Source organism: Chroicocephalus ridibundus, chromosome 2 (genome assembly GCF_963924245.1).
Source record: "Chroicocephalus ridibundus chromosome 2, bChrRid1.1, whole genome shotgun sequence".
NCBI classification, from domain to species: Eukaryota; Metazoa; Chordata; class Aves; order Charadriiformes; family Laridae; genus Chroicocephalus; species Chroicocephalus ridibundus.
The window spans coordinates 73,694,916-73,721,986 of record NC_086285.1 but is presented as its reverse complement, the minus strand read 5'-3'; the positions used below and the strand labels follow the sequence as shown (position 1 = coordinate 73,721,986).

The window sequence follows — 27,071 nt, the reverse complement described above, 5'->3', positions numbered from 1 at the left end:
TCAGGCTGATTCTCCCTCCTCCATGCCCTCACAGTTTTGCTGATGTGCCATGTAAGCAGAAATACATGGAAATACTGTCAGCCTAGCACACTGGAGCCCCTGCCATGGACCAGAGTCCTGCTGCACTGATTGCCTGGCAAACAGAAAATACTTGGGTATCCAGGTTTGCAAGTCGAAGGATGCTGGGTTGGAGCAGGGCAGGAAGAGGGCCACAAAAATGATGAGAGGGATGGAACACCTCTCCTATGAGGACAGGCTGAGAGAGTTGAGACTGTTCAGCCTGGAGAAGAGAAGGCTCCGGGGAGACCTCATTGCAGTCTTACAGTACTTAAAGGGGGCCTATAGGAAAGGTGGTGACAAACTTTTTAGCAGGGCAGGTTTTGATAGGACAAGGGGTAATGGCTTTAAACTAAAAGAAAGAAGATTCAGACTAGATATAAAGAAGAAGTTTTTTATGGTGAGGGTGGTGAAACACTGTCCCAGGTTGCCCAGAGAGGTGGTAGATGCCCCGTGCCTGGAAGCATTCAAGGTCAGGTTGGACGGGGCTCTGAGCAACCTGATCGTGTTGAAGATGTCCCTGCTTGTTGCAGGGGAGGTTGGACTAGATAACCTTTAAAGGTCCTTTCCAACCCAAACTATTCTATGATTCCATGCTCTACCTGGTAACAAACTCCTTCAGCAAATGTCAGCTGTCCTGAGGCGGCTTTCGGGGTGTTTTTTATCAGTGAATAGAAGATGCTACCGAAGCAGGTACCGTGTTAGTGGCTGATTCCTCTGTTGTAGTCAGTGGATCAAATTGTACGTATTTTCCTCTTCCCTCCAAGTTGATCAGTTTGTTTCAGTATGTGTAATACAACATCAATGTATGCATTAATCACTAGAGCAGCTGGTAATTAGTTAATTTATCTTTTATCTCTTTTTTATTCTCACTGGGATTCGTAGTACAGTGGGCAGAGGAAACAGCAAGGGAAGGAAAATATTTAGAAAAAATTGCCAAGTACAGGGGCATCCCTGCAAAAACATCCCTGTCTAAATAGACTGTAAAACAAATGAATCATGGTGTTTTGGTTAGAAAGACTAAACTGATGAGAAGAAGTGATGCTGCCTTGCTACACTTGCCTTTGTCTAGCATTTTCACCTGGACAGTGCCATTCTGTTAGCCTCAGCTTCTTCAGGGACACACTACAGCTCTCCAAGACAACCTTTGTATTGAAGAAACGTGGCTGAGAGGCTTCCACGTGATTTTTTTATGTCCACCTATTTGTGCTGGAAGCAGGAGGGAGCCCGTCCTGCCCACACAGAAACCACCATGTTGTTCAGCTGAGGGGCTTAGGGCAGACTTAAAGGGGTGTCCTGACTGGCGCTGGGGCATTTGCACAGTGCCACAGCTTGGAGAAAGAAGTAAGAGGAAATCTTTTCTGTGGTGTGGAGGGTGCAGCCAAAAATTTGCCTGCTTTTGGCTGCTGGGTTCCAGCATCAATTTTTTGCTTTCACAGAGATGGTTTGAGGGCGCAGTGTCCCAAAAAAAGAGTCAGGCAGGTGATCTGTGACACAGGGAGACATGGTCCAGGGGAAAAAATGGAAAGACACCAGCCTCAAAGATTTTGATGCAGATATGAATCTCTATCTTAGTAGTCATCTATTTAAAAGGGATGATGCTTTAATCTCTTCTTTATGGACAAAGGAAGTGTCACTCTCCTTAATGGCAAAGGCTGTGGCGGAGGGGGAACTGAAAGTACAAATGGTTTCCCAAGCTTATACAAGAAGCAAATGCAGGCTGGGGCTAGGATGCAAGTTTCTTGATTCACTGTCAAATAACCAACTGTCTGGCATCCTCTTCATTGATTTTGTTGTCCACTGTGCAATAAAATTATGCCAAGGTTTGTAGCCGCATATCGAAGCAGTCAAAGAGGAGTTATGCTTTTCTCTTTACTTATCTTTAAAAACAAGGCAAAGCAAGTAATTTTCTGCAGGAATACTGTAGTACGTTCATTTTACATTATTTGTCCTGGAACTGATTAGCAGCAGAAGCTTTCACCATAATTACACAGATCATAATTAAACATATTTTTGTTTTATGAGCTGTGGCAAATTCAGATTCTCTATAAGGCGGCTCTTAGGAATGAAGGCAATTTGCATGTTATAGCGAAGTGCATGTTACAAGAGACATACTAGCAGATGGCTTCAGGGCTTGTTTGCATTCAAAATACATAGCACCTGCAAGCAAAAATGCCTTGGGCTTTCTCCATGATAATTTGGGGTTCTTATCCACACAGAATCAGTGTTACCTACTGGACCAGTTATTTAATTCCCAAATGTCCCCAAACGTGTCAGAGCAGCTGGGCCGCTGCAGTCTTCTGGGATCTGCTTGCAAAAACTCTGTCCGTTCCCATAATGTTTGGTGGTTCTTTCGTAGTAGGGAGTACACGTGAAGATGGACGGAGTCACTAAAAAGCTTTTGACCTGACCTGTAGGAATAGTTACACAGGTAGTCTTCTTCCAGTCTCTGCCTGAGAAAGGGGCTGCTCCTGTCCTTCTCTAAAAGTTGTTTGGGGTTGGGAGATAATAACAGAGTCACTTAAAATGCAGGGTTTTGGATACCAAGTCTATTTTCAGATCTGAGTTGAATTTCATGGTTCTAGAATCAAAAGAGTTGGAAGAGGAGGGATAAACACTGTTGAAACAAAATCCAGTGAAACAAAAAAGCTTAAGTTTGGAATGAGTGAACCATTTGGACTAAGCCCGATGGAACATGTTTTTCCTATTTCCCCTCTCATTTTGCTATAAATAGTAGATCCTTGTATTTGAACAGTCAGTGTAAGTGTTCCCTCTCTGTCATACACAAACACCTTCAGAGCACCTTGAAATATGATTTCATAAAATTTGTCTGAAAACCAGAAACATCTGCATCACTGTTCTTTAGCCAAGGAGCTGAGCTATGAAGACATTGTAAGTAATCTGTCCGAGGTCACAGAGAGAAACTGCAAAAGACTGATGACCTGACCCAGTTTTTCATGTCCTAAGTCCCACCCCATTCCTGAACCACAAGACCATTTGCCTTACAAGACCAGCTCTGCTGGTCTTCAGTTCTGCTGAATATATCACTCTGGTTTCCTTTCTTAGAACAGGTGAGGCATAACATCCCAATACTTCCCTGAGACAGCAGATGTGATATTCCAGTTTGGAGTTCACCCCGCATTTCATTAATGCTCGTATTTCCCAAATTTGGGGAAAGTTCACATTTGAATGTGCTTTCCTTTCCTGGCCCATTTCTATAATGCAGCAGTGCCAGGTACCAGTGACAGACAGCCGTGAACTCTAAGCGAGTTCAGAAGGTGAATTATGGTCACGTCTTCTGCTTACCTGATTATTTTCTGAATCACAACCCAAATGAAGGTGCTCTCAAAGGCAATGAATAAGTTAGAGGGAAGTCCACGGCGAGTGCCTGAACTGCTGCGTGACTGCTGGGGGACCAAACTCTTCGCAGCTTTTGCTTTCCCATTGTGCAAGGTAGCACGTGGTGTCTCAGCATCAGGCATTCGAGGGGACGGCTTTTCAGTGCATTAACTCATAACTACATGATACGCACATTTGGGGAATTCACCTGCTTGTTCCTGAATAATTCTGCATTCCCTATTCTCTCACCACTTAAATGAAACGGATGAGAATTTTAGATGAGCAACACATGCAAAATCAAGTCCTTTGGGGCAATACTTAACCTGAGGTGACCGACTCTGTTCAACATAAACCCATATACATAGCCCAGCGTGCAGGATGCTTTGCGTGGCTTAGTGTACAGTGTGATTCTGCTGAGAGTACGCTTCAGCCCGTAGTTCCGTGAGATCTGATAGCACCTAGTCTGATTTGTGAACACCACTGAGAAAAGTAAAGCCTTGGCAATTTTTGCTGTATGTGACATCTCAAGGTTTCAGCTCCCAGGAGCGCCAGGTGAGAAGTCAGACCTGCATCAGAATGACGCAGAACAAGTAGGTCAGCAGTTTGGTTGCATGCATCTTGTGTGTGTGTCTGTGCGCGCATGCATTTGAGAAAATGGAAAACCATGGCACTGAATCCTTAAGTTAATGCTCCGTCTTTCTTTAGGCAGGGGTCTCACCGACCGTTTCATGTGCAGTTGAATAGATTTGGAGCTGTTTTGGCCTCTTGTTGCAGTAAAACATGTGGCAACAATATGTGGAAATGGTGAAGAACTGCAGAATGAGTGGATTTCTTGTAGCAGTGAGCAAGGGCTTTGGCTAAAAATAAGGAGAATGGTGTTATTCTTTGCCATGTTTCGTCTGCCCCAATTGCACTCTCTCTCTGCTTAGTGCCTGCCAAACTGATAGCTTGCTGAAGATTTAAAGGAGCACCACTCACATTCCTATAATAACTACCAGAATAGCTGAGGTTATCATATCTTCCTTCTTCTATCTTTCTTGCAGGCTTTCCTTCCCGAAGCTTGCAAGAAGCAAGCATCCTCACCCCAGCTCCCCACTTTTGCTGTGTCGCAGGCACCATCCTGACCTGCTGCTCCGGCAGGTTGGGCAGCTTGGGCTGTTTACCCTGCCGTGGAAACAGACGGCACATTTTGGGGGCAGCAAGGGATTGACAGAGCGTCTGGCCAGAGATTCTAATCCCCTTCAGGTTGGGGGAGCTGGCGGAAGCGCCCTGCCCAGGCTGCAGCCACCTGGGGAGGATGGGGCTGCTGTCTGGAGCAGCTGCATTTTGGGCAGGAGGCAAGGGGGGGGCAAAGAAAGGGGGTATTCATCCTCCAGATAAGCATCCAAAATGAATTCAAACTGTCTTCACTTCTCTGGGAGCCTCTGGTCAGCCATAGCCTGGGAGTTGCGGGGGGGCTGGGGATGAAGTCACCAGCCGGTGCCAGCCGCTGTCGGTGGCTGGCACTGTGAGCCCTGCACAGGCCAGGCCAGGCACCCCCTCTGTCTTTTAAGAGAAAGGAGAGAGAAAAAGCAAGAATGAGGAGGGGTTTCCAGGGGGGGAAAAGGTTTTCCTGGGGCGCCCAAAGCAGAAAGGCCCTGCGCCCCCACAGCTGAAGCTGCCTGCGGGGGGTGGGATGGGGTGGGGGGGACGGGATGACACAGCCTGCTGGCAGCCTGTCCTTTGTGCGTAAAATATTAATTACGGCGGGACAGGCTGCCATGCCGCCGAGTGCATCCTGCCAGGGGCCCACGGCACTGGCAAGTGCCCACCATCCCAGAGGGCCTGACGAGGGACTCCCAAGGTGTGTGTCGGGGGGGGGGGGGGCTTGCCAGAAGAGGGGGAGGCATGGGAGAAGAGGAGGTAGGGGGGAGGGAAGCGAAGGGATGCACTGCGCTCTTGGGATGCGTGGAAGCCGGCAAGGTAGCCTAAACTGTACCAGGCGTATCTTTGCCACCAAAGATGCCCAGCGCCCGTGGCTGAGGGTGAGTCTCGCCACGGGCATGGCCGGAGCGGGGACAGGCTGAGCATCCCCCAGCCCAGCCCGGGTGGATCGGGGAAGGAGCAGGGTCGCGGAGGGCAGCAAGGCTCAGGCAGCGCTTCTGCCTGCTCTGCCTCCCGCCTCCCCCCCCTTCTCTCTCCCCCCCAGCCCTCCCCTTCATCCCTGTTGTGTGTGTGGCAGCTAAAGGCTGAGGCGAGCGGGAGCGGATGGCGGATTGCACGCACGCCAGGCAGCCTGGGATGCTGGCTTTTTCTTCTGCTGGCTGCAGGCAGGGCTCGGTTTCAGACATGAGTGGAGAGAAACCTAAAAAGAAAGCTTTCTATCTAGTGAGGATGAAGCCACTGAAGGAGCCCACCACCACCACCACCACCACTAACAACAATGTCTCTTTTGTGATACACTGTCACATAGGCAAGGAGATCAAACACATTTGCAGCAACTGCAGTCGCGGGGAGGAAGCCCGTGACGGTGAGTGCTGAGATCCTGGGGGTGTAGGAGAGAGGCAGGGGAGCGCGTTTGGCTTGCATGGGGGGTGCCTGTACATGTGTGCGCTCCCGTCGGAGGCTGGGATGCTCGGCTTGCCCCTCCACAGATCCCAGGGAACGAGGAAAGGGAGCGCGGGAGGAATGCACTGGGCATCGATTCAGCGTGTCGATCAGAGGGATGCCAAGAGGGACAGGTCCCCTCATTTGCCACAGCAGCTTAGTGCTAACAGTTAAGGAACCAACTCTTTCTTTTTTTTTTTTCTTCCCTTTTTTCCCCCAGTTGCTATAGAAATTGCTGTGTGTATTGATTGTGTTTTGTTACCATTCCCGTGAATTTTAGATCAGGGTTTTCTGCCTTGATACATCAACTTTTTCCTCGTCGTGCTGCAGTAGAGTTTGCTTGACTCAACTCAGTATTTGGAAGGACTAGTTTACCTGGAATCCAGCTAGTGTGATTTTCACCATGCTGTCAAATGCATGGGGGAAATTGTATTTTTATTGGAATTAATATAGTGCTCTTCATCAGACAACTGTTCTCATCCCTTCCCCCTCTCCTTTTGGGACTGAGCAAAACCTCCAGAGGATATTCAGGGAGTGACGGTGTAATCAATCACAGGTGTTGCTACAGGTAAGTATATGCTTTTTACGTTTCTGGCAATGCAAATACTTGAAGGCAACAATGACAAATTATTTGGATTTCGCCAAAGTCAGCAATTAGGAGAAGCAAAGAACTAAAAGGAGCGTAAAAGCATTCAGGCAAAAAACAGCCTCACAGATGTTAGCCCGCATTCTTGTTCAATGTTGTATTACTTCGTTTTGCTGTGTGGTTTTACATGTTACTTAGGACTGAAGGCACTCGACTTAGGACTCCCTATTAATGTGGTAGACAGATCTCATTTTCTAAAGGTCAGGGAAAGGGTTTTTTTGTGATAAATGTGAATATGAAATTGTTATCATTTTCTGAGCTGAGGTTGTTTGTTGGCACGTCATTTTTCAGCTTTTGTCGTTAAGGTTGATAGTTGTTGTTGTTATTATTAACTAAAGCTGCTTTAATTTGCTCCATGCAAAAGAGCAAAATATTATTTGGGATCTGATGGTTCTTTGTCAACCAAAGGTCTGCAGTTTAACGAAGTAACTGTGGTTTTGCTAATGTCTCTTCAGAATTAGCATCCTGCTAGTGTGATTATAGTTTCTTTTGATTAATCTGCAGCTAAAGCTGAACGGAATTGCTTTCCGTGGAAAGGGAAAAGATAGCCTGAGAAGCCTGGAAATCCACAGTGGGTTAAGCACCCTTACTGCTTATGCCACTACAGCAGAGGGAAGAATCTGATGAATGCTATGCAAAATGTTGAGTGTTTTCTTTCCTCCTATGTGCCGCTAGTGACAGCAAGCCCCACAGATATTGAATGACGGGCTATGTGCAACAGCAGCAGGCACTTTACACTATTACTGTGGTTTATTTATCCTTAAAAGCAGACTAAGCCATTTGTTAAAAATATGCTTTTCTAGATTAATTGAATTGACCTAAAACTCAATTGCATCAACATCTTTTGCTGAGATTATTTTTTTTTTTGCAACCTTGTACTTGAAATCTTAGCACAGTAAGAGAAGAATATTGCTTTCCTCCCTTTTAATGCACACGTGTGCATGCACGGATGCTTATGAATGTATAACTCCAGTTACTCGTGCCTCTTAACAGACTAATAGTTATCTATTTAGGGACTTGACTTTCTTATCATGTTTGATCATTTAGCTTCAAACCATTAGATACTGTGAGGGGAGGGTATGCCTCTTGACAGGAGATAATGTAGTAACCCTAGAGAGACAAAGAATAGAGCAGAGAGGCTTCCAGCCAGCAGGCTTCCAGGGCATCTCATCGGTCCGTTTTCCGCCTCTCCTTCCATGGCGTAGGATTTCATTCCACTCCATGCAAATAACTTTTATGGTCATCTTTTTAAAAGTATGCAATACCGGTACAGCCTTAATCCTTTGTTTCCCACCAGCATGCACAGCTGAGTTTCTTTCAGAAAGTAAAGAAACTGTAGTCCCAGCTGTGCTGGCTAGGCACACTTTCTGTCTTGGCACTGATACATTTTTCAGGACTAAAAATTACCGGTATTTCCCTGGTTAATACCTGTTCTAGGCCTTTTGGGGATTGGAGGGAATGGATGATAAGTGAACAGAAATTATGATGTGATCATAATATTAGCAGGACAGATCAGGGAAAAACATGTGACTAGCCCAGGTTTGGAGAAACTTGTAGGGATCTTGAGATGTCTGTGCATCTTCACAGTTGCACGGCCAAAAGAGCACCCAGAAAGGGGATTACTTAGTACTTTTTATAAGAGAAATGCACATATCTTTGCAATGTGGACACCCCCACATTCCTATTCAAACCTAAGTATATTTTGTACATGGTCTTGCAGGCCTGAAACTGCACTAGTGGACGCAAAAGTATTGTGTGGGTCCTGTGACCCGAGCAACTACAATATTTGTTGGAGCTGTGTACAAAGACCAGGATTCAGTCCTTATAGCATAGGCAAGCCAGTGGGGTGCATTGATTTAATGCTGGAATACCCTCCAAATCCAGTTATGAGTGCTGGGTTCTAGTCATTGTCTTACTCTGCATTCTCATTGTAATACTGTGCTGGAAGAACTGGAGAAGGAAAATTCAAATCAATGCTGAAACAGAGGGAAATCTTTCAAAGGCCACTAAGTAATCTAGCAAAAGTCACGACTAGGAGAATACCAGGAGAGCGAGCTGTGAAACCGAAGGAAAAGATGGAGGCAAGCGCTGAGTCGTATGGTATCTTGGAAGGGAGGTCAGTAATTCAGAGAGAAGTCAGCGAAGGAATTTGGACATGCAGATGGGCTCACTGAAGTAAGGATAAAGGGAGTTGATGTAGATGCAGCATTTTGATGAGGTAGAAAATAAGAAGTGAGAAGCTCAAAGAGAAGCAGGAGGTTACAGTAATGCAGATGGAAGTGGGAGATGCTTTAGCCATTGGACTGAAAGAAATTGATGTATTTAATGCTAATTCAGTTGGAAAATAGAAAACAGAGAGAGGGATGTATAAAGCACCAACAGTGAGAATTTGCATGACAGGATAGCAGAAATGGTGTTGGAAATGGAGTAGTGAACCTGTATGTGAGGGAAGAATGAGGGCTGTGGATTCGTCCTGTGAAGTTTGAGTGGCCATAGGACATCCAGGGCAGGATGCCAGAGAGGCAATCAGACATGGTAGACAGAACCGAGAGGGAGAGGTCAAGTGTAGAAAGATATGAGTCACCTCCAGGAATAAAAGAGCAATCAGGGCTGAGCTCTGAATACTGCCAGAGGAGGGCTGCGAGGGAGATGTTGGGAGAAGCAGGATGGTGAAGAGTTGCAAAAGTCCCACGGAAAGGCAGACAAGAAGTGAGGAGACAACACAAGTGGAGGTATTTTGAAAGTGCCAGAAGCATGAAGGGGAATGAAAATACTTTCTCAACTTAAAAGTGGGAAAGTGACTGAGGAGCTTGTAAAGCAGGAGTTAGAACTACAAGAGCTCTAGGTGCGCTGGGACTGTGCGATGCTAAACATCTCCTGGTATGTACAAGGCACTTCTTAATGTACTGATTTCAGTGGCCTCTGGGAGGGTTGTGGCAGTGCTGGTTCACAGCAGATGACATGGCTGATGAGCAAGGGAACAGTAGCTAGAGGAAAAAATACATGGAAAAGAGATTTGACTGGATTTTATTTAAGGTGTCCATACACTAAAAACTGACTGCAAATCTGTCTCCTGCAGAAGTCTGAGCCTGGATGTGGAACATGGTTTAGATGTGCCTCTACTTTACTGTGACTAGGAAGAACTGTAGAGGTTTCAAAGGTAACCAGAAATGACTTAAGAGAAAGAGCAACTGGAGCAACTGAAGTGGAATACTTTTGATTTTTATGCAGAGGATCTGACAAGAAAACTTAAGTGGAAAGCATTTACCTAATGGTGCATTGGAAGGCAGGGACTGCACAGAGAAAAGCGGTTCTTGTCAGAGTGAGAAATGAGGGTTCTCGGCTCAGTTCCCAACCCTTAGAGGATCTCTGGGTGGCTTCGGACTTGTCCGTCCGTGTGTCGCGCTGTACTTAAGTTCCCTGTCTGTAAAATGGAGATAATGGGATTTCCTTTCTCCTGCCTGCTGGTCTGTAAATAGACTATGAGTCCTTGGGGTGGGGGGGACTGTGGGAGGACCTGCCAAAGATTGGGGGGCTCCAGGTTTTTTGGGTCTCTAGGTACAAGTGTAGTGGAAATATAAATAATAATAAGATAAACATACCCCAAAAGATTTCATTGAGAGCTCAAACCCAGTCTGATTATTGTATGCTCCTATATTTCATAGTTTTGCTGTTTAAGCAGAAATGATTCATTATCTTATATATTCATGAAAATCAGTGTGGACTGAAATGCTGTTGCCGTAGGAATTCCAACACTTGTTCCTTTTTGCAGAGCTTCCAAATAAGTATCTTTTCCACATGAAAAGGGGGACCTGGGGGTGTGTGTGTGTTTGTGTGTGTGTGTGATTCCCACCTGGAATTGAAGACTGTTTTTTTTTTTTAAGCAGAAACTTTGAGAACATTTACTTTATCATCACTTAAGAGATTGTCTCCAAGCTGATTCTTTTGCTTCCCACAAAAGTAATTATTAAATGAAATAGTTGTCTTCTAGACAAGCCATGAGCCCTGCAAGAGCTGTGTATAAAAATAAGTTTTCCTCCACTAATTCTCACATTATTTCAAACGGTAGTTGCTCTTCCATTACCATCTCTAGAGCGCGCGCAGTATGTGCCTATGAGGCATTGCAGTCATTTACAATTGTACCTGTTAAAAATCCTAAAATATTTCGGAGGAAAAAAATTAGACTACACAGAATGGAAGAGCAGGCAAAATACCAGTGTACCTGGTCCTGCTGTGATGTGTGGGAAGCTGAAAAACATGTTTGAGGTTTCAACAGCTAATATAATTATTCAATGTGTGTCTTTAGTTTCTGAGGGATAGTTACCTTAAAGAAAGAGGGGGGAAAAAGTGCATGGGCTTACACTGAAGAGTGAAATATGTGTCCTTGAAAGCACAGATCGTAAAATCAAATAATTGGGTTTTTGTTGCCTAAACTCTGTAGTGTTTGATTTGGGTGAATACAGTGCTATGTCAGAGACAGTTGAGGAGGTCGAGCAAAGATACTCCACCTCCCAACAGGCTGCCGGGGCGCCAGGCGGGACTCTCTTCTCCCACCAGCATTGCTTTCTGCTCGGGAAGATAAGAGCCCGGGCTGAGAATAAACGTGCTCTTCTGGGAAGAAGGTGTGATTCCTACTCATGCGAACTTCCAGGTGGCAAAATCCCAAGGCAGGATTGTTTACCTTTCCTTTACAAGAGAGCAGGGAGGGCAGAGTCCCAGCGCCCTGCTCCCGTCAGTGTGTCTTGAACGTTAAGGACTAACAGAAACTCATCAGTTACCTGTGTTTTGTCCTGAGATCAGAGACGGACAGGGCTGCACTGTGCTGGCGTGGCTGGGCATGGCCTGCAGGCAGGGGGGAGAGGGGGAGGAAGAGAAGAAGAAGACTAAGGTCAGTTTGGGCTATGAGAGGGTGTACCTCTGGCTTACATGCCAAGACTAGCAAATGTGAACAGCTGACCAGAGATACGGGAGGCTTTCCTTAAACACTAGCAGTTATTTCAGTTGGTTGTTCTGCCATAAAAGGAAAGAAAAGGGATGGGAAAAGAGAGGAGGGATGATATCTTCTACCTTTATGTCCCAAAATAAAGCTGAAGAAACGCCACCAAGCCTGGGGCAAAGTTATTAACTGCTCATCTGCATCTCATATCCTGTTAAACTGCCTGTAGCAAAAACTGCTGGCCACAAAATAAGCCAGTTGGCTACGACTCCAGGTGAGGCTGTGCTGACAAGGGGAAGTTCACTGCCAGGGTTGCATAGGCTGTCTCGCCTAGTAGAGGTCTGGGCTTACTTTGAAGAGTCCTGGAAGATGCCTTGGCCAAAACTGCAATATAATTTACGTTATTGACTGAAACTGCAGGAAAAATATAGGTAGTAACCAGGGGGTCTTCACTTGGATAAATTACATAGTATAGGGGGAAAAGGTGTACAAAAGATTGGGTCAGGTTTAGGGAAGCACAGGTCTAAGTCCCTTGTTTTCTCGCGAAAACTCCTGTGTCCCTACCGGAGAAATGTTTAGCCACTTTTCCCAGGAATTCTGTATATTTGTGTCATCAATTTGAGGAGGTTTAGGAACAAAAGCAACAAAAAATGATGTAATTGGTCACAATGGCTCAGCTTCCCCTCATTTTTATTACACAGTGTTGACATAAGGACACTGATAAAAGAACACCTCAATTCTTCGGGTCTTTAGAGAGCAGATGTCCAGCCTGTTTCAGTCCTGTCTCTTCTCAATGATTTATCTCCTTTTCAGTGCTGTAACTCAGTTGTCATCTTTTGATAGCATCTTACCATCCTGCTCTCTTCAGAGAACCAAGTTTAAAGTCTTTTGATGTGTAAGCCTCTTAGGTACAAAGGTGGGGCAACACCAAACACATGATGAAAAAATTAGTTCCTCGTGGTGAGTTCAAAAAAGCAAACAAAATGCCATCAAATATGATGAAAGCAATACAGTATATTTCCTGTATTTAACAATAATACTCTGCTCTAAGTATTTGTAGTTGTCTTGTGTAGTATTCCTAGTTTTGATTCTTCTGTATGAAGCTAGATACGTCAGATATACAATACAGAACTATGAAATACAGCCATGAAAGGCTCCAAGTTTTGCATGCATGAAGGGGGGATGCAGTGCATAAAAAGGTGCAAGATCCAAAAGGTGGCATAGATTATGGAGGAGCAGGTTTTCTTCTCACTCTGCTATTACTGGAATACTTCAAACCATCTGATATTGACCTGGGTGAACACGCTTGGCTTTCTGTGCCTTTTTGCACCATCCCCATGTCCTATTTTAAGCTTTGATCCCTTCCCAGGTGGGCAGTTAATTTCCATTTCTATGTTTGTCTTTTCTGAGTAGTTCCCTTACTTGCTTAGAGGTGTTTCTCTTAGAGGATGGTTGGCATAGTCGGACCGTTCCTTTTTTAGAAGAAAATGAGATATATGGAAGTATTCACTTTACATCAATCATTAGAATTTTATTCATTAATATCATCACTGCCAGTCAGAGCTAAGCAGCAGAAGAAGACTGAGTATGTAGGGAAGAGATCAGAAGAGATAATCTGATTCAGTATTCTGCCATGCGACATCTCTTCTTTTCATCTCTTTTTGTTTCACTTTTTCTTTTTTAGTTTGTAACCAGTACTACTTATATCAATTTGTGCTATTATAATACCTTCTGCCTCTGTTTAGAAACAAGAGTGAATATCATGTCATTAAAAGCATCAGAGTTCACTTATGGGCTCCTTTACTGATGAGCAAAACCTATGCTTTTGAGTATACTGTTTATAATGTTATCATTGCTGCTACCGCAGCAAAAAAGGTATACGTTCTACATTAATTTTTGTAAAATATGTAAGACACTATTTCTTGATCCATTTCAGTGGCTGGTAGTCAATGTATAGCTATTGCTTTGTATGTCCTAAGATTGTCTTGTTTGCAATCAGACAATACCAAATTTGGCTTCCTGTTGTTAGCACCTTATTCAGCCCCCAATTAGGCAGAACGTAATTTCAGGACCACAGCGTCAGTGTATGTGGTATCAGCTGGCTAACAGTCTGCCAGGATGTCTAGGATTAATCGGATATGTTTGTAGCCTGTTAAACTGATCATGCCAGGTCTCGCCCATCTTCCCAAATCCATTAGCCAAAACCCAGCATTAGGGCACTGGGGCAATTGAAGGGCAGCACCAGAACGTACAGTGGTTAAGCCAGCCCTGGCTGGATGTTGCAATCACTTTCTTAAGAAACTGGAGGGTACTGCGATGTTTGTCGTTATCTAGATGGATGCAACAAAGCTGCAAAAGGGTGAAGCTAGGACATGCTTGGAGGCCCCGTTTTTCCTTTGTGACTTTGATTTGCACGCTTCTCGGAAAATAATGATGTTCTGGCCATCCCTATGAGCTGGAAAACTGTCCTCGGCTTTTTGGCTCTTGTGAAGTGACGTGAATCTTTACTGGTCTATTGCTTTTAGTCTCCTTGTCTCAGGAAGGATTGGGCAGAGAGGAGTAAGGTAATGTCTGATCTTGTCACTGTCATCTCTCCTTGACTTTCCTGGCTTTGGGTCCAGCTTACTGAAGATGAGGCAGATCTAGCAGAGCCTCTGCCTTTGGATGAGACTCTTAGATTCAAAAGACTACTAATGATTTGTTTTGCTCTGAAAAACAATGAACACACGGTATAATTTAAATCAAAGATAAAATTAGTCATCATAAAGCTACCTGCTGTAGCTTCTTTGGAACCACTAGACGTATCGTGGCTTGGTTATGCCCAGGCCACCCTGTCTAAATGATACACCCGAAATCATAGTGCCCATCACCCATCGTGAAGATGTACTGTTGAGAGACAGATCTCACGGACAAGCTCTGTTCCTCCCCCAAGGAAAGCTCCAGATCCCAAGTGATAAAATCCACAAGTAAGAGATGACCAGATCTGACTGACAGCCTCTGCAGATTTTCTCTGCCTAGATAGTGGACATTTTGAAGCTTTGAAAATATGACAGGAGGAAAAGCCAAACATTTCCCCAGCTTCCCTCTCTGTGGCCCTGCACCTCACCCCCACCTCCCCCCATTCCCCAAAAGGTAAAATTGTGTGCAAAATGTCCAAAGAGAAGAGGAGGGCAGGTTTCTGCATGTGTATGCTTTATAGTGTGCTAGTCAGGACATGGACCAGGGTGAGAGACACACAGGCTCCAAGACCTTGGTTTGTGTAGCTGAGGTTACTGTCGTACCCGTTTATTGGCCCCTAACTAGGAGAGGCGTTCAGTCTTAGCCACTTACTGAATCCCTGAAGCCCAAGGGTTGCCGTTTAAGATGTACAACCTTTTGTGCAGGGAGGGTCCAGTGTATCCGTTGCTTTGGAACATATTGGAAAGGATGTAAGGTGTACTTCAAGTCTTTTTCCTTCCTCCTGCCCTGAGCCGTGCAGCCCACGACCAGGATGATGGGCTTAGCGCTGCAGTTCAGCAGATGCCCTCCCCCATCACTACTTAAGAGAAGGATCTTGCCCTCTGTCATCTTTTGTATGACATTTTTCAAGCCATTAGTCTAATGGCTTTGTGCAATAGGAGTGCAGGGAATAAAATTAAAATGGATCCAATTTCTTAATTTATCTTGGGAGATTTTGGTAGCAGAGAATGATTTTTATTTCACCTTGCCTCCTAAGAGAGGTTGATTATCTGTTTGAAAAAACAGAGAGTCATGGTATGTTAAATCTTTCCTTGTAAAGGTCTGGAAGCACAGAAGTGTAATGGTGAGAATATCAGGTCGTTTCAAGAAAGGCATGTCTAAGTTTTGTTAGAAATAGGTGATAACAATATTCTTTATCTTCAGCAGTGGGCTGAGGGATGTACAGCTGCAACACAAATGCCATTATCCTGAATGTTAGTTATCCTTTTAACACAGATTCAGGAATCAACAGATGGAAATGTTGGTAAGCAGACTTGAATCCACAGGGGATCTGAAGATAAATAATTAGAATACTCATTAACTACATCCTGACAAATGAGCCAGGCCTGGAAATGCCACTGTGGTCTACTGGGTCCGCAGTCCATGTATTAGCGAGCTTCTCTGAAGTATTGGTAATCCATATGTTCACATCCACATGGATCATAGCCACAGTTCCTAATGTCAGCAGTCCATGTTATAAGGATTATGGCAATGGCTTTATCTCTCTTTACCCATCCATTGGGTGCAGCTGCTTTGACATTTCCAATATTCAGATACTATCCGACGCAGCATGTGCACAGCTCCAGTGTTTTTTTTTTAACGTGGAGACTTTGTCAGCCTTGCTTTTGGTAAAGTAAATAAATAAATAAAATCAGTAGAAATGTTATTTCTTCTACATCAGCTGAAATTGAACTGATGGAGTATGTGTGTCATGCTGCTATAGAGCTTTATAGCATCATATCTTTCTCATTTTACTTTTCCAATCTGCTTAAAATGTCAACACTGCTAAAAATTCAGATGTACAGGCTGAACCATCAGCAGTGCAAGTGCACAGACGTGTGGGTGGCTGGACAGTGGAAGCTATGTGAACCAGACATTGAGCCAGTATTGAAAGACCTCTTCCCTCTCCTCTTCCCATGCACCAGCAAAACAAGATGCTCTCCTTCTAGCACAGTGGTTTTATTGGATAAATAGCTTTGAAAATTGGGTTCAGCTTGAAGGAAAAACCAGGTGTAGAAACTTGGGTGGAACTTAGGCTGTTTGAATCTGAATTGTGCTCTGTTGAGAAATAGAAGAGTGAGATGACTAAAGCTTTCATTAGTATTTACAGCCACAAAGCAATTGTCTGCTGGTTTATAGCCATAAGGGTGAGGGCTTGTCTTCTGGCGATCTGCTGTGGCACTTAAAATGGGATTTGCTGCCTGCTCCAGCATCTGAATTGAGAAGAGCAATTTCTGAGTGTCTGCTTTCTATGGCTGCCAGTCTCTGGCTCCTCTAGCAGCCTTAAGGAGAGAATTAGACTTTCCCTAAAGGGGAAAGTAAGGAGGGACTTCTGAGACTTGGTTATGTAGCTCCCCTTTCTTTAAAGCCCACCCGCCCCCCAAGTCACATGTATAAACAAGTTAGAATTCAGGAGGTATTTTCTTTTCTCTTTCTTGTGTGTCTCATTAAAATAAGGACAGCATTTCACCTTCATTGTTTGGCTCTAGGAAAGTACTCAAGTTACTAATGTGGGTTTGGCTTCCTATGCATTTCTGTCATCTGAATCAAACACCATTTTCCTTGTGAGCTCAATATGCTTGTGCTGTGCATGGAAACCCATGAGCCTAAAAGAAAATAGGGAGATCCTGTAGTCCCAGTGAACTGATCCTTCTTTCTCCTATTCATCTCAAGTTGGCAGAACAGCCAGTTCACTAAGCAGCAAGGCAGGCGTCAGCTCACTAATACATTTTCTGGCATTTCATAGAGGCTCAAGGAAGATGCTTCTTGGCAATATTTTTCTTTGGGGTTTTTTTCATTTGTTTTTCTTTCCCTCAGCCTTCTTTGGACATTGGGCCCGGTGTGATAAATAAAAAATAAAAATAAAAAAAATTGCAAGCCTGTATGAAGGTGGATGGCAATTTTAGAATTCAGCTGCTCTGAGCTGGTACAGCTATTCCCTGTGTTCAGCAAACAAATGAAGGTGTTCTTCACCTGCTATGATTCACTTAGTTCAGATTTTTGCATTATTACTTGCATTTGTTGTATGCCAGCCTCCATTTTTATATGTTTGTGTGTACCTGCAAGCATATCTCTTTTGTTTCTTGTTTCATCCCTTTGTAGCAACATGCTTGGGAGATTTGTCATTCTGAGCGCCATCGCAAGCCTTGTAAAGGTTGAGGGTACTCAGCCAGATGTCACGGTTCAGGCCAGCCTCTGACTTGCTAATTCAAACCAAATGCTGTTTAAGTAAAGAGATTTTTGAAAATCAGGTTTGTGTGGCAAAGCCTCCAGTTCAGTTTAAAGAGCATATATGCAGATTTGACATTTGACTTGTCAGAAGGGGATCTGTGACAGTTGTAGGATGTTATACAGATACTTTGCCCGAAAGAGATTGGTAGTTAAAATTGAGAACACTGTTCTCTATAGGTTATATGGACAATGGCAATTTATATTGTCAAAAATGCTCAGAAAGGCTTATGTTGTAGTTGTTGTGGTTTGATTTTATGTATCGTCTGGGTAGCAGAATCTTGATCATAGAATCATAGAATCATAGAATCATAGGGTTGGAAGGGACCTCTGGAGATCATCTAGTCCAACCCCCCTGCCAGAGCAGGGTCACCTAGAGCAGGTTACACAGGAACATGTCCAGGTGGGTTTTGAATGTCTCCAGAGTTGGAGACTCCACCACCTCCCTGGGCAGCCTGTTCCAGTGCTTTGCCACCCTCAGGGTAAAGAAGTTCCTCCTCATGTTTAGGTGGAACTTCCTATGTTCAAGTTTGTGCCCATTTGATAAATTTGAGAGAAAACTTTCAACGTTGAGGGAAGTCATATTGCCTCAGTTTGTTGCTTTGTCCAGTGCCAGTGGTGAAGGGGTGAAAAAAGATAACTTTGTTTTAATTGTAAGAAGTGTCAGGGTTTGGTTGGGTTAGGTTATATCCTACTTCTGCATTGAAATGAAATCTCATGCAGATGCCTATCAAGGTTACCTTCACAGTGTTGCAAAATGAACATCACTGCCAATTTCATGATGAAGTGGCTCCATATAGGCACACCCTGAGGTGCTGCTGGGACGCTCTGGCTGCATTTGCAGCTCCCAACATGCCCCTGGTTCCTCTTTGAAACACCACAGAAGGGAGTCATTCCCGTCAATACATCACTCATCAAAACAACTTGCTGTAACATCTTCTCTGCCAATTTATGTTTCTGTAGGTGAATTTTAGCATGCTGGAAAGGTCCTTTTTACAGCTTTGGACAACAAAGTCCTCCGACATCAGTAAGGAGGCATGTTTTAGCATGCAACCAGCCTGTCTCAACCCCGTATGAGAAGGGCCACACATAATACAGTTCATTTCCCCTCACTTTTCCTGCTCATCTCATTAGTCACCAGTGAAGAGCAGAGGACCGTGTTTTAACTTCATTTGCAAATTTTGATAGCCTCAAGGACAAAATATATCCCTAATTCCCAAGACGGTCGTCCGGTCGCTAAATGGCTTGGGTAAGGTAATCCTGTTCCTCATGACCTTTGCTGTTCACTTTGGTATGGTCAGGATTTCGTTCTTTTCTCTCTGCTAACGTTATTTCCATGCATAAAGCTGCTGGAACTATTTCAGTAGCTTTTTCAATGATCCTGTTTTCTTGGCTCCCTGTAGTATTTTTTTTCCCTTAGCTGTGATCTAAACTCTTTCTCGTTTTTTGAGCTATTTCTGGTTGCTGGACTTGGAATTATTCATGAACTTGAAGCTACGTGCATAGATCCTTCCTTTGACTGTAACATTTCTTAGGTAGATACAGCAATTTGATTACCTGATGGGCTCCGTCTTTTTTTAAAGGCAGCAGTTTTTAAAATCAGAGGCGTTCCTCTAAATCTACCGAGCAAGAGCAATAGCCTGCAGAGCTCAGCAGCCATGAGACACCCTAGACCTTAATGCTAAAAAAAGAAGGTGAAAAAAAGTGAAATCATAGCTATGCAAACCACACAGAAATACTCTGTGTATTTTAAACTGCAACCCGCCATGCTTTATTCATGACTTTAAAGGAGTTATGGGTATTTTTCTCCCCTCTGAGTATTTATCTCTGAATTTCAAGCCTCTACCATAAGGGCCTAAACAGATATTTCACCACAGCCAAGGGTCTAAACTAACCATCATTTGGATTGATAAAAGAATTCCCGTTATAATGGCAATCAGCGAAGACTTACGTAGCTGCACTTAGGTGCTCAAAGCAGAAGTATTTAGTCCTTATTTTAAATTCCTGAACATGGATACTGGCTGTCTCTTTTCAGAGTCCAGTGAAGATTATTTTTTTTGCTAGACTGTTACTAATTTTTTTTTAACTTATATTTATGCTTATTATAAATGTGCCATTTGGTATAATTACTCTTTTCCTCTTGGCCAACTTCCTATCAAGTTCTTTAAAGAACAGACATAAAAATTTCTTTTTCCCAAGAGAAGCAATATAAAGTTTACAAGGGAGTGGTTTGGACTTTCTGTCTCTTAAATGAGGTACTTTGTTCCTTTTTCCCTGGCCATTAAAATAATTAAAAACTTAATTTTTTATCTTCATGGTGATAAAGGTGAGATGGTACCATTGTGTTTAGATAAAGTGTAATGTTTGTAGCGCCATTTCCTGAATGGGTTTACTTCTAAGAAGACGTGCCTCCCTCCAGTTTCTGAATAGTCTAAAGATATGCTTTCTAAACTGCACATTTTTAGTGAAATAAAGTATAAATATTGGGTATTACTACTTAGGAGAACTTCAAAAGATAAAGACCAGAAATTGCTCAGTCCATCAAAAGTCCCCTAAGAAATAAGAAGCATTTAAAATACTTTTTTCTGGGCTTTCTCAAAGAGCCAGCCTTCAGCAGTAGTGGTCTGTTTTTAGAAAGGCTGAACCCTTTAGCTGGGGAGAGCTTCCCTGATTCCCAGTGAGGGGCCGGTAGACTACGATCTGCCTCTGTCCACATGGCAATTAGGAAAATTCTTACACGGTAGCAGAGGCCTAGCACAAAGTGAGCAACAAGCCTGTGGGCTTCCAACGACCAGGTCCTTTTCTTGGATTACTTTTATTTTTTGCAGCTGAGTAGAATGTGCAACTCGGGCTGGTATGAGAGAAATACAACCATGAAAATGTAATCGTTACCAGCTCCTTCAAGAAGACACTTTTAATCGGTAGCAAGTCCTTCACTGAAATGAAACATAGGAAAAAACATTACAAGCTATTTCTTCATTGGGTTCAATTTAGGAGTTGAAGGTAGATGGGCTTCAGTTCTATTTTTTCTTGTTGAATGCATTGAAGACTCTCCTGGAGGAAGAGAGCTTCTCTGTCACCCATAGCTTTGGCTTTCAGAAAGAACTTGGGCTGTGATGGATGAGACTTAACTCTAGACTGGATGAGTGTGGGTATGACCCAAAGACAGGTTGGATTGTTTAACAACCCAAGGATCTGCACCGATACAGCCAGGACCCCTGCTCCATGGTGCTTAGTCTTATTCACGTGTATTGGAGGAGTTACTGGTGTTGCCAGTGGTTGGTGCCCACTTGTAAGGCGATGGTCACAAACACCACTGCAGCTGTTTTGTCTGGTAGCATTTCATTTGTTGCACATAATATTAGAGTTTGAATTGCAAATAGTCCTGTGGGTATAACTCAAGCTCAGAGCTTTCTCCTCTGAATTTTTTGGTGGTGTGGCGTTTAATCTCCTCTTGTAGTCTCTGCAAAATAGCTTTGAAGGAGGTTTAAATAGCTGTATTTTTCTAATGCCATGTGCTAGGGGACACAGCTAGTTGTGAGTAGGCAGGTCAGTTCCATCCTATCAACACTTTGTTTCCAGTCCCAGAAGCTGAATGAGTTGAATGTGGGTTCATCCAGCTCCCAGCATGTTTGTGTTTAGAGGCAGCTCTACTCCAGGTTGTGCACAATGGTCGGGCTTTCTAAGAGCCTGTTACTGTCATGGTTACTTAGAAAGGGCTAGGTTTGTTCAGTAGATGGGATTTTTGTACGGTGGTGTGATGACGGTATGAGGAGGATGCCTTGGAGGCTATGCCCTGGATGGGGAATTCTGCTTGTAATGCTGTTTACCCCAGAACAGGAGGTTTTTATGGCAGTGCTCCACAGGCTAAAACACGTCTTCTTCTTGCTAGGTGCCCAGCCAGCTCTGGTAACAGGGATCCATCTGCGCATTCATCCTCTCCTTTTTTCTGGGGAGAGGATCTAGGAGACAGCACCTCACCTCTCTTCTCTCCTCCCTCATGCCTCGAATAGAAGATTCCCCACCAGAAGTGAAAGAAAGGGACAGTGAGAGGCAGTATCTTCACTCCCCTTTATTCTCCTTCATGCACAACTGGACAGGATTAGTCTCTCAACAAATCACAGCTGTGACTAGCCATTTCTTTCAATCCAAGAGTGAAGCAGAAGGAGGTTTGTGTTACTTAATCCAGGGTAAAGCCCAGGCATAGTCTTAGAAAAGGGTCTTTTTGCCGACAGATGAGTGTCCTGCCTATCAGGAGCCATGCTTCCACTCATGCTTTCTTTAAGACCCACTAGGTCTTGAATTCTTCTTTGTAGTAAGTTTTAGTAGGAGAGATAGGGAGTGCTCTCCCATCCATGATAGTATGAAGTGCAGTAATGTTCCCAAAGAAAATGGGAGATGTGGGCTTGAAGTTTCGCAAGAGGAGGATGGAAGTGACCTTGCGATTCTTCTGTCTCCCAAGTAAATGCTCTAGCTACTTTCACAGAAAAGTCTTTGCATCTCATCTTACTTCCTCTGCTGTCTTAAAAGTACAAACTGCATCTCCTCCCTGCTTGCCATTTAGGAAGGGTAAAAATGCCTCTCCTTTCAAGCTGAAGTTTCTTACCAGAGCAATTCCTGGTACGTGTGGAATTGCCTTCTTGTATCCCCGGGAAAGGTAGGATCTCTGGTTTGCTTCCGCTGGCCTATTTCTCTCTTGTTTGGCTTTTGGTTGTGCTCCAGTGGCTGCTCTGAGTCCTGTTTTGGAGCTGCTGAGTCTCCACATAGCGTGTGTGGTGCCCAGGACAGACCTGTGGATTCTGCTCCTGTGTACAGTGCCCTGAAGCGAGGAGCTGCAGTGCTGTTTATTGGATTTAGCACCAAATCTATATGTAATAAACACTTAAGAGAAGGAAAATCCAGTGAGTAGTAAGAGCAATAAGGGGTAGACAAAATAGCTGATACCAGCAAGCTCTAACAATCTTTATTTTCTATAATTGCAGGGTTTATAGGAAGAGATTATGTAGCTATTGATGACATAACCTGACAAAGTGCTTTTGTTGCAAGTAAAAATCTTGTATACTGTGTTAAATTACGGAAAATACTTGGTATTTTGCAGGATTTCATAACAATAAAGACATGTTTAGTGTAATGCATGCAGTGCAGTATGGTTTGCAGAGGTTAAAAAATGGCTTTCAGATTGCAATCAGTGTGAATAATTAACGTTTTACGTCAAAATGTGTGGAAGTTGAAAGCAGGGTCCTAAAGGGATTGGACATCCAAAGCTGTTCTTTGCAATTTTCTTCCAATGAGAGAAATAAATACGCCAAGAAAGAGAGATCACAACAGAGAGCAGAGCCGAACCACGGTCTGATACCTGTGCCGAAACAGGCAGGTGTAAAGGGTGAGAGATTCAGTTTACGGATACAATGCAAAGCGCTACACACCTGGGGAGCGGGAATAATTGGCAGGGGGTTGGAAAATGCCAGTGCTACTTAGCATGCAAAGGAAAGCTACTGATGGCCTCTTCATGGCTCGTAAACCCACTACACCAACCCAGTCGGTGCCATTGCAAATGCACACATCCAGTGGGAGCTGTTGTCTGTCAGCTGTGGAGGTAATCATCCCCGTTTGGCAAGACTGCGGTTAGACTGCTGCATGCCATGCCTCGTCTTTCATTGGAAAACAGACCTTTGAGAAGTTAGGAAAAGTTTAAATGGGTAATTCAGATAGTAAAGGGAGGGCTGATGAAAATTAATTCCAGGTGCAACGGGAAATTAAAGGGAAATAACTGAACAGATGATAATAGAAGAGCAGAAAATGAACCGTTTTCCTGAAAGAAAAACAAGGTGCTTTTTTAATTGAAAGTGTTCCTATTCAGGTAAAGAGAAGGCATAAGTGCTCAGCAATTGGAGTAGTCGTTCAGATTTCCTGTCATTTCGAAAAGACACATGAGGCATCTACATCTTGATTGAACAAAGCTGTTAGAGTAAGTTCTGTGCAGTCTTAAATGAAGGATATTCGGAGTGCAGAGTTCAGAAGACAGCTTGCAACAGGAGTTTGTTGCAAACTAATATGCAGAATAAAGACTCGTTGGATGTGGGTTGGGAATAAGAAGTATTAGGTTGCTATTTTATTTACTTATACAAAGTTATTGTCATTAAATAAAAAGGCATATTTAGTCGATTGCATCTTTGGGGTCAAGGTCATTTTCAGCCTGTTTCTACAGATTTGCACAGTAGCCACTGGTGTTTCCTAGGAAGGCTTAAAATCTAACTTTGTGAAGTAAATGGCCTGTTAAGATAATCATGTGTCTGATTCTGAACGATGAGTGTTAAGAAATGGTCTGAGAGGAAACCTAGTGGGATTACCGGTGAGGAAGGTAATAACCTTAAAGATCATGTGTGGGGTGGGTGGGCTTCAGCCTTTAACAATGAAATTGCTCTGTGTGCCTGAATGCAATAAGAGTGGGTTTTTTTCTAAAATGGAAGCTGGGTATATTATATGTCAGCAACATTAATGGATGCTGTGATTCCCAGACAGACATGGGAATGCCAAAACTAGTTGTCATTCGTAATAAGTTATGTTGTCTTTGGGAGGACCTTTGATCTGCCTTCTCAAATCCAAAAAGTAGGTGACCCCTATGTTGTCTCTTACTGGACCTTCTGCAAATCGACACCCTGCTGAAAGACACGGGGAAACTTACAAGAATATAAAAAAAGTCCAAGGTGACCCAAACTCTTTTTTCTTGGACTGGTAAATAGACTGGTTTGAAAAACTGTTTTTTCGAGCTGCTCTTCCTCAACTTGCTGAGTTTGTCCATGTCTGGTGTCCATGCAGTACATTACAGCCCACAAACCTTTAAGTGACTTTAATCCAAAAAACCCTCAAACCCAGTGTTAGCTTCAAAATTTAAAAAAAAAAAAAAAAAAAAAAAAAAAAAAGTAAAAGAAGAAATTAGCTTTCAGACCTTCTGGTGTCTTAAGTCTTTGTACTATATTTCAATGATGTTTGTAAAATTTCTTTTACATCACTTAGGTGCAAAGTATTTTGATCTGTGGTGCTTTTTCTCATTAAAACCACAAATCTTGCTTAAGCCCCTCAGTCTATATGAACTTCAAATGTCTTGAGGACTACAGTAAAATCTTGAGAGCTGTCTCACAGTCAACCAGCTCTCAGGTTTAGTTTCCCCATTCCCCTACTCTGGGATGTCAGCCTGGACAGAAGAAAGTGGGAGGGGAGTGCATCCCCCTCTTGCCGTAAGTGCAGCATCTCTCTCTGTCTTGGCAAGATCCCTCAGATCCTGGGGAAAAATCAGAACAAGTTCCCAAAAGCACCAAGTGTCAGCAGCAACCGTGACCTGTAAACATCACATTTGTGGCACCATCCTCAAGATGAGACCTCAGCACTGTGACTACAGGCACTAATGCACATGGCAGTTCCTTCTCCCAGCTCAGCAGACTGATCAAGCTGGGACTGCTGGGACTGCTTTCCTCTTTGAAGGCAAAAAAATAAAAGTGCAAGGCCCGGGTTGGTTTCCATTCGTGCAAGTACCACCTTTTTTGGGAACAGCAAGGGTGTGAAAACAGCCTACGGAGCCTGCTGTCAGCAGTGGGTGTCGCAGCCCACAGCCAGTCAATAGTCATTAGGAGCCAAAAAAGGCAGAGAGAAACCCGGCCAACTCAAGCAAAAGATGCAGCAGCAAAAGAAGAGCACAGAAATCCGGCGTTTACTTCCCGCATCGTGGTCTGCTTTTATTCTTGCTGTATTAAAACTGTCATGGCTTTATGCTAATGTGGTTCATTCCTAGCCAGTGATTATTATGCTGTGAATTAGCAGTGCTCTTGAGAGTATTTTTCATGCAAAAAAATGAGGTAGTCCTTCTGAGAAATAGGAGCGAGAGGGGAAAAAGAGCTGTTACTTGCATTAGCTCAAAGCTATGTGTGTTTGGAGAGGATGAAGGAGAAGGGCCACGTTCATGGCTGATGGAGAGCACAGCAGGACTCCCGGGGCACAGATCCCTGTGAGAGATTATACTGAAATTCAGGGAAGAGCAGTCAAAATATGGAAATGGTTTTGACGCTGTGTTTGGCTTTTAATGAACCCGCCCTTTGGGTAAATTCCTTTTGACTCCAGTGTTAGTTTTGCCTGACTGTGCATCCATACTCATTTACCCCGAATGGGAAAAGCTTCCCAGGGGCAGTGGGAGTGCAGCTGGTGTGGGACAGAGGGGGGATGTATGTTGCAAAAGGAGAGAATCTTTAAGGGATGACAGTTCTCCAGGGAACGGCCTCAGCAGTACCAGTTAGGACCAGCTCTCGAAGAGTTGTTGCAACGCTGGAATCTAATAACTAAGGCACCTGGGTAGCAGAAATGGTGGCTCAGTGATAGGGCAAAGGAGAGAGGGTGAGCAGCAAGAGGAATTTCAGTATGTTTCTGCTGTGGGTTTATGCAGCAGGAAGCCGAATTCGGCAGCAGTAGTGTGCCATTCCCGGTTTGCTCAATGGGGCAGCTCCGCACGCTGTATCCCTCAAGTAAGACCGCAAAGACAATACCAGCCCATCACTTTTAGCAGCATCTCTAAAAGTCAGAGCAGTGGAACTAGAGGCATCTTAAAAATGGAGGAAGGAGAAAAGGCATGGTCCCTTTGGATCTGCCTATAGAGTGAGGTGGTCTGTACCCTGTGCTGGTCTTCAAAGCCCAGCAGGTTCCAGTGAAATCAGAAAGTGTAAGGAAATTTCTGATTTCCTCTTCTTTTTACCCTCACGGTTTGTTCAGCATAACCAGGCAATTTCCAGCCTTGATGCAGCACGTTCCAGCCCCTGTATGGGACAGAGCCTTGAAATGGGTTCTCTGTGTAAGAAGATGTTGCTCTAGGCAGTCAGGCACAAAGAGCTCGAACAGAATGAAATGCTTTGGCCAGACTACCTTTTTTCCCTCTGCTTTAAATGGAAAGAAGACGTTCTCAGAAATGTCTCTCTTTCTCTCCATTACCCCAAAGAATAGTTGTTTTTAACCATTTCCACTGAAGCAGTTGGGCTCTCTGTATCTTGCTGGCTAGCTTTTTCTTCTCCACAAAGTTACAGGCAGCTGTACCTGGCAGTGATATTTTACAGGAAAAAGGTTTGCGTTGACCATGTTAAAAACAAAACAAAAGAGCAATAACAAAATAACCAACCTACTTGCAAAAACCCAAGGGGCTCAAATAGTATTTCAGTTTGGAGTTCTGATAATGGAACTTCCTTTGTGATAGAGATGTGCCTCCAGCTATTCCCATGAAAACCTACCTAAATTTGACACACTTAAAGCCTCGGAAAAATTTCCGTTGAGACACATAAGAATTTGCCAGACAAAATCTCTGGTGTTTCTGTCAGTGTGGAGTAGGTGTGCTCATCCCTTCAGAGCGGTGTTCTTGCTGAGGTTCCCGAGCCTGTGCTCGTGGCTGAGGTTGATGCGTACTATACTGGAGGTGAAATAGCAGAAACCCCGGGCTGCTGTCTTCAGAGTGGGAGAGGTGACGATCTGTGTCTTTATGAATCCAGACTCTGCGTGTGCAAACCACTCAAATCAGTTTTACTGGCA

The 27,071-nt window shown here is 43.9% G+C and overlaps 1 protein-coding gene across 7 annotated transcripts in view; it reads left to right on the top strand.

Annotated features, from left to right (window-relative positions):
* PHACTR1 (phosphatase and actin regulator 1) overlaps nucleotides 1–27,071 on the top strand; it is a 323,130-nt gene that overhangs the window by 161,140 nt on the left and 134,919 nt on the right. The window contains exon 1 of one of the 7 annotated variants that reach the window (XM_063325905.1): nucleotides 5,643–5,905. The exons of 5 other annotated variants lie outside the window; for them this stretch is intronic. In XM_063325905.1, coding sequence (XP_063181975.1) covers nucleotides 5,644–5,905 — 262 coding nt within the window. In that variant the 5' untranslated portion in view covers nucleotide 5,643. Of the gene's footprint in view, nucleotides 1–5,642; nucleotides 5,906–5,944; nucleotides 6,551–27,071 lie in introns of those variants that run through there. One more of the 7 variants, XM_063325907.1, reaches the window with a different exon arrangement.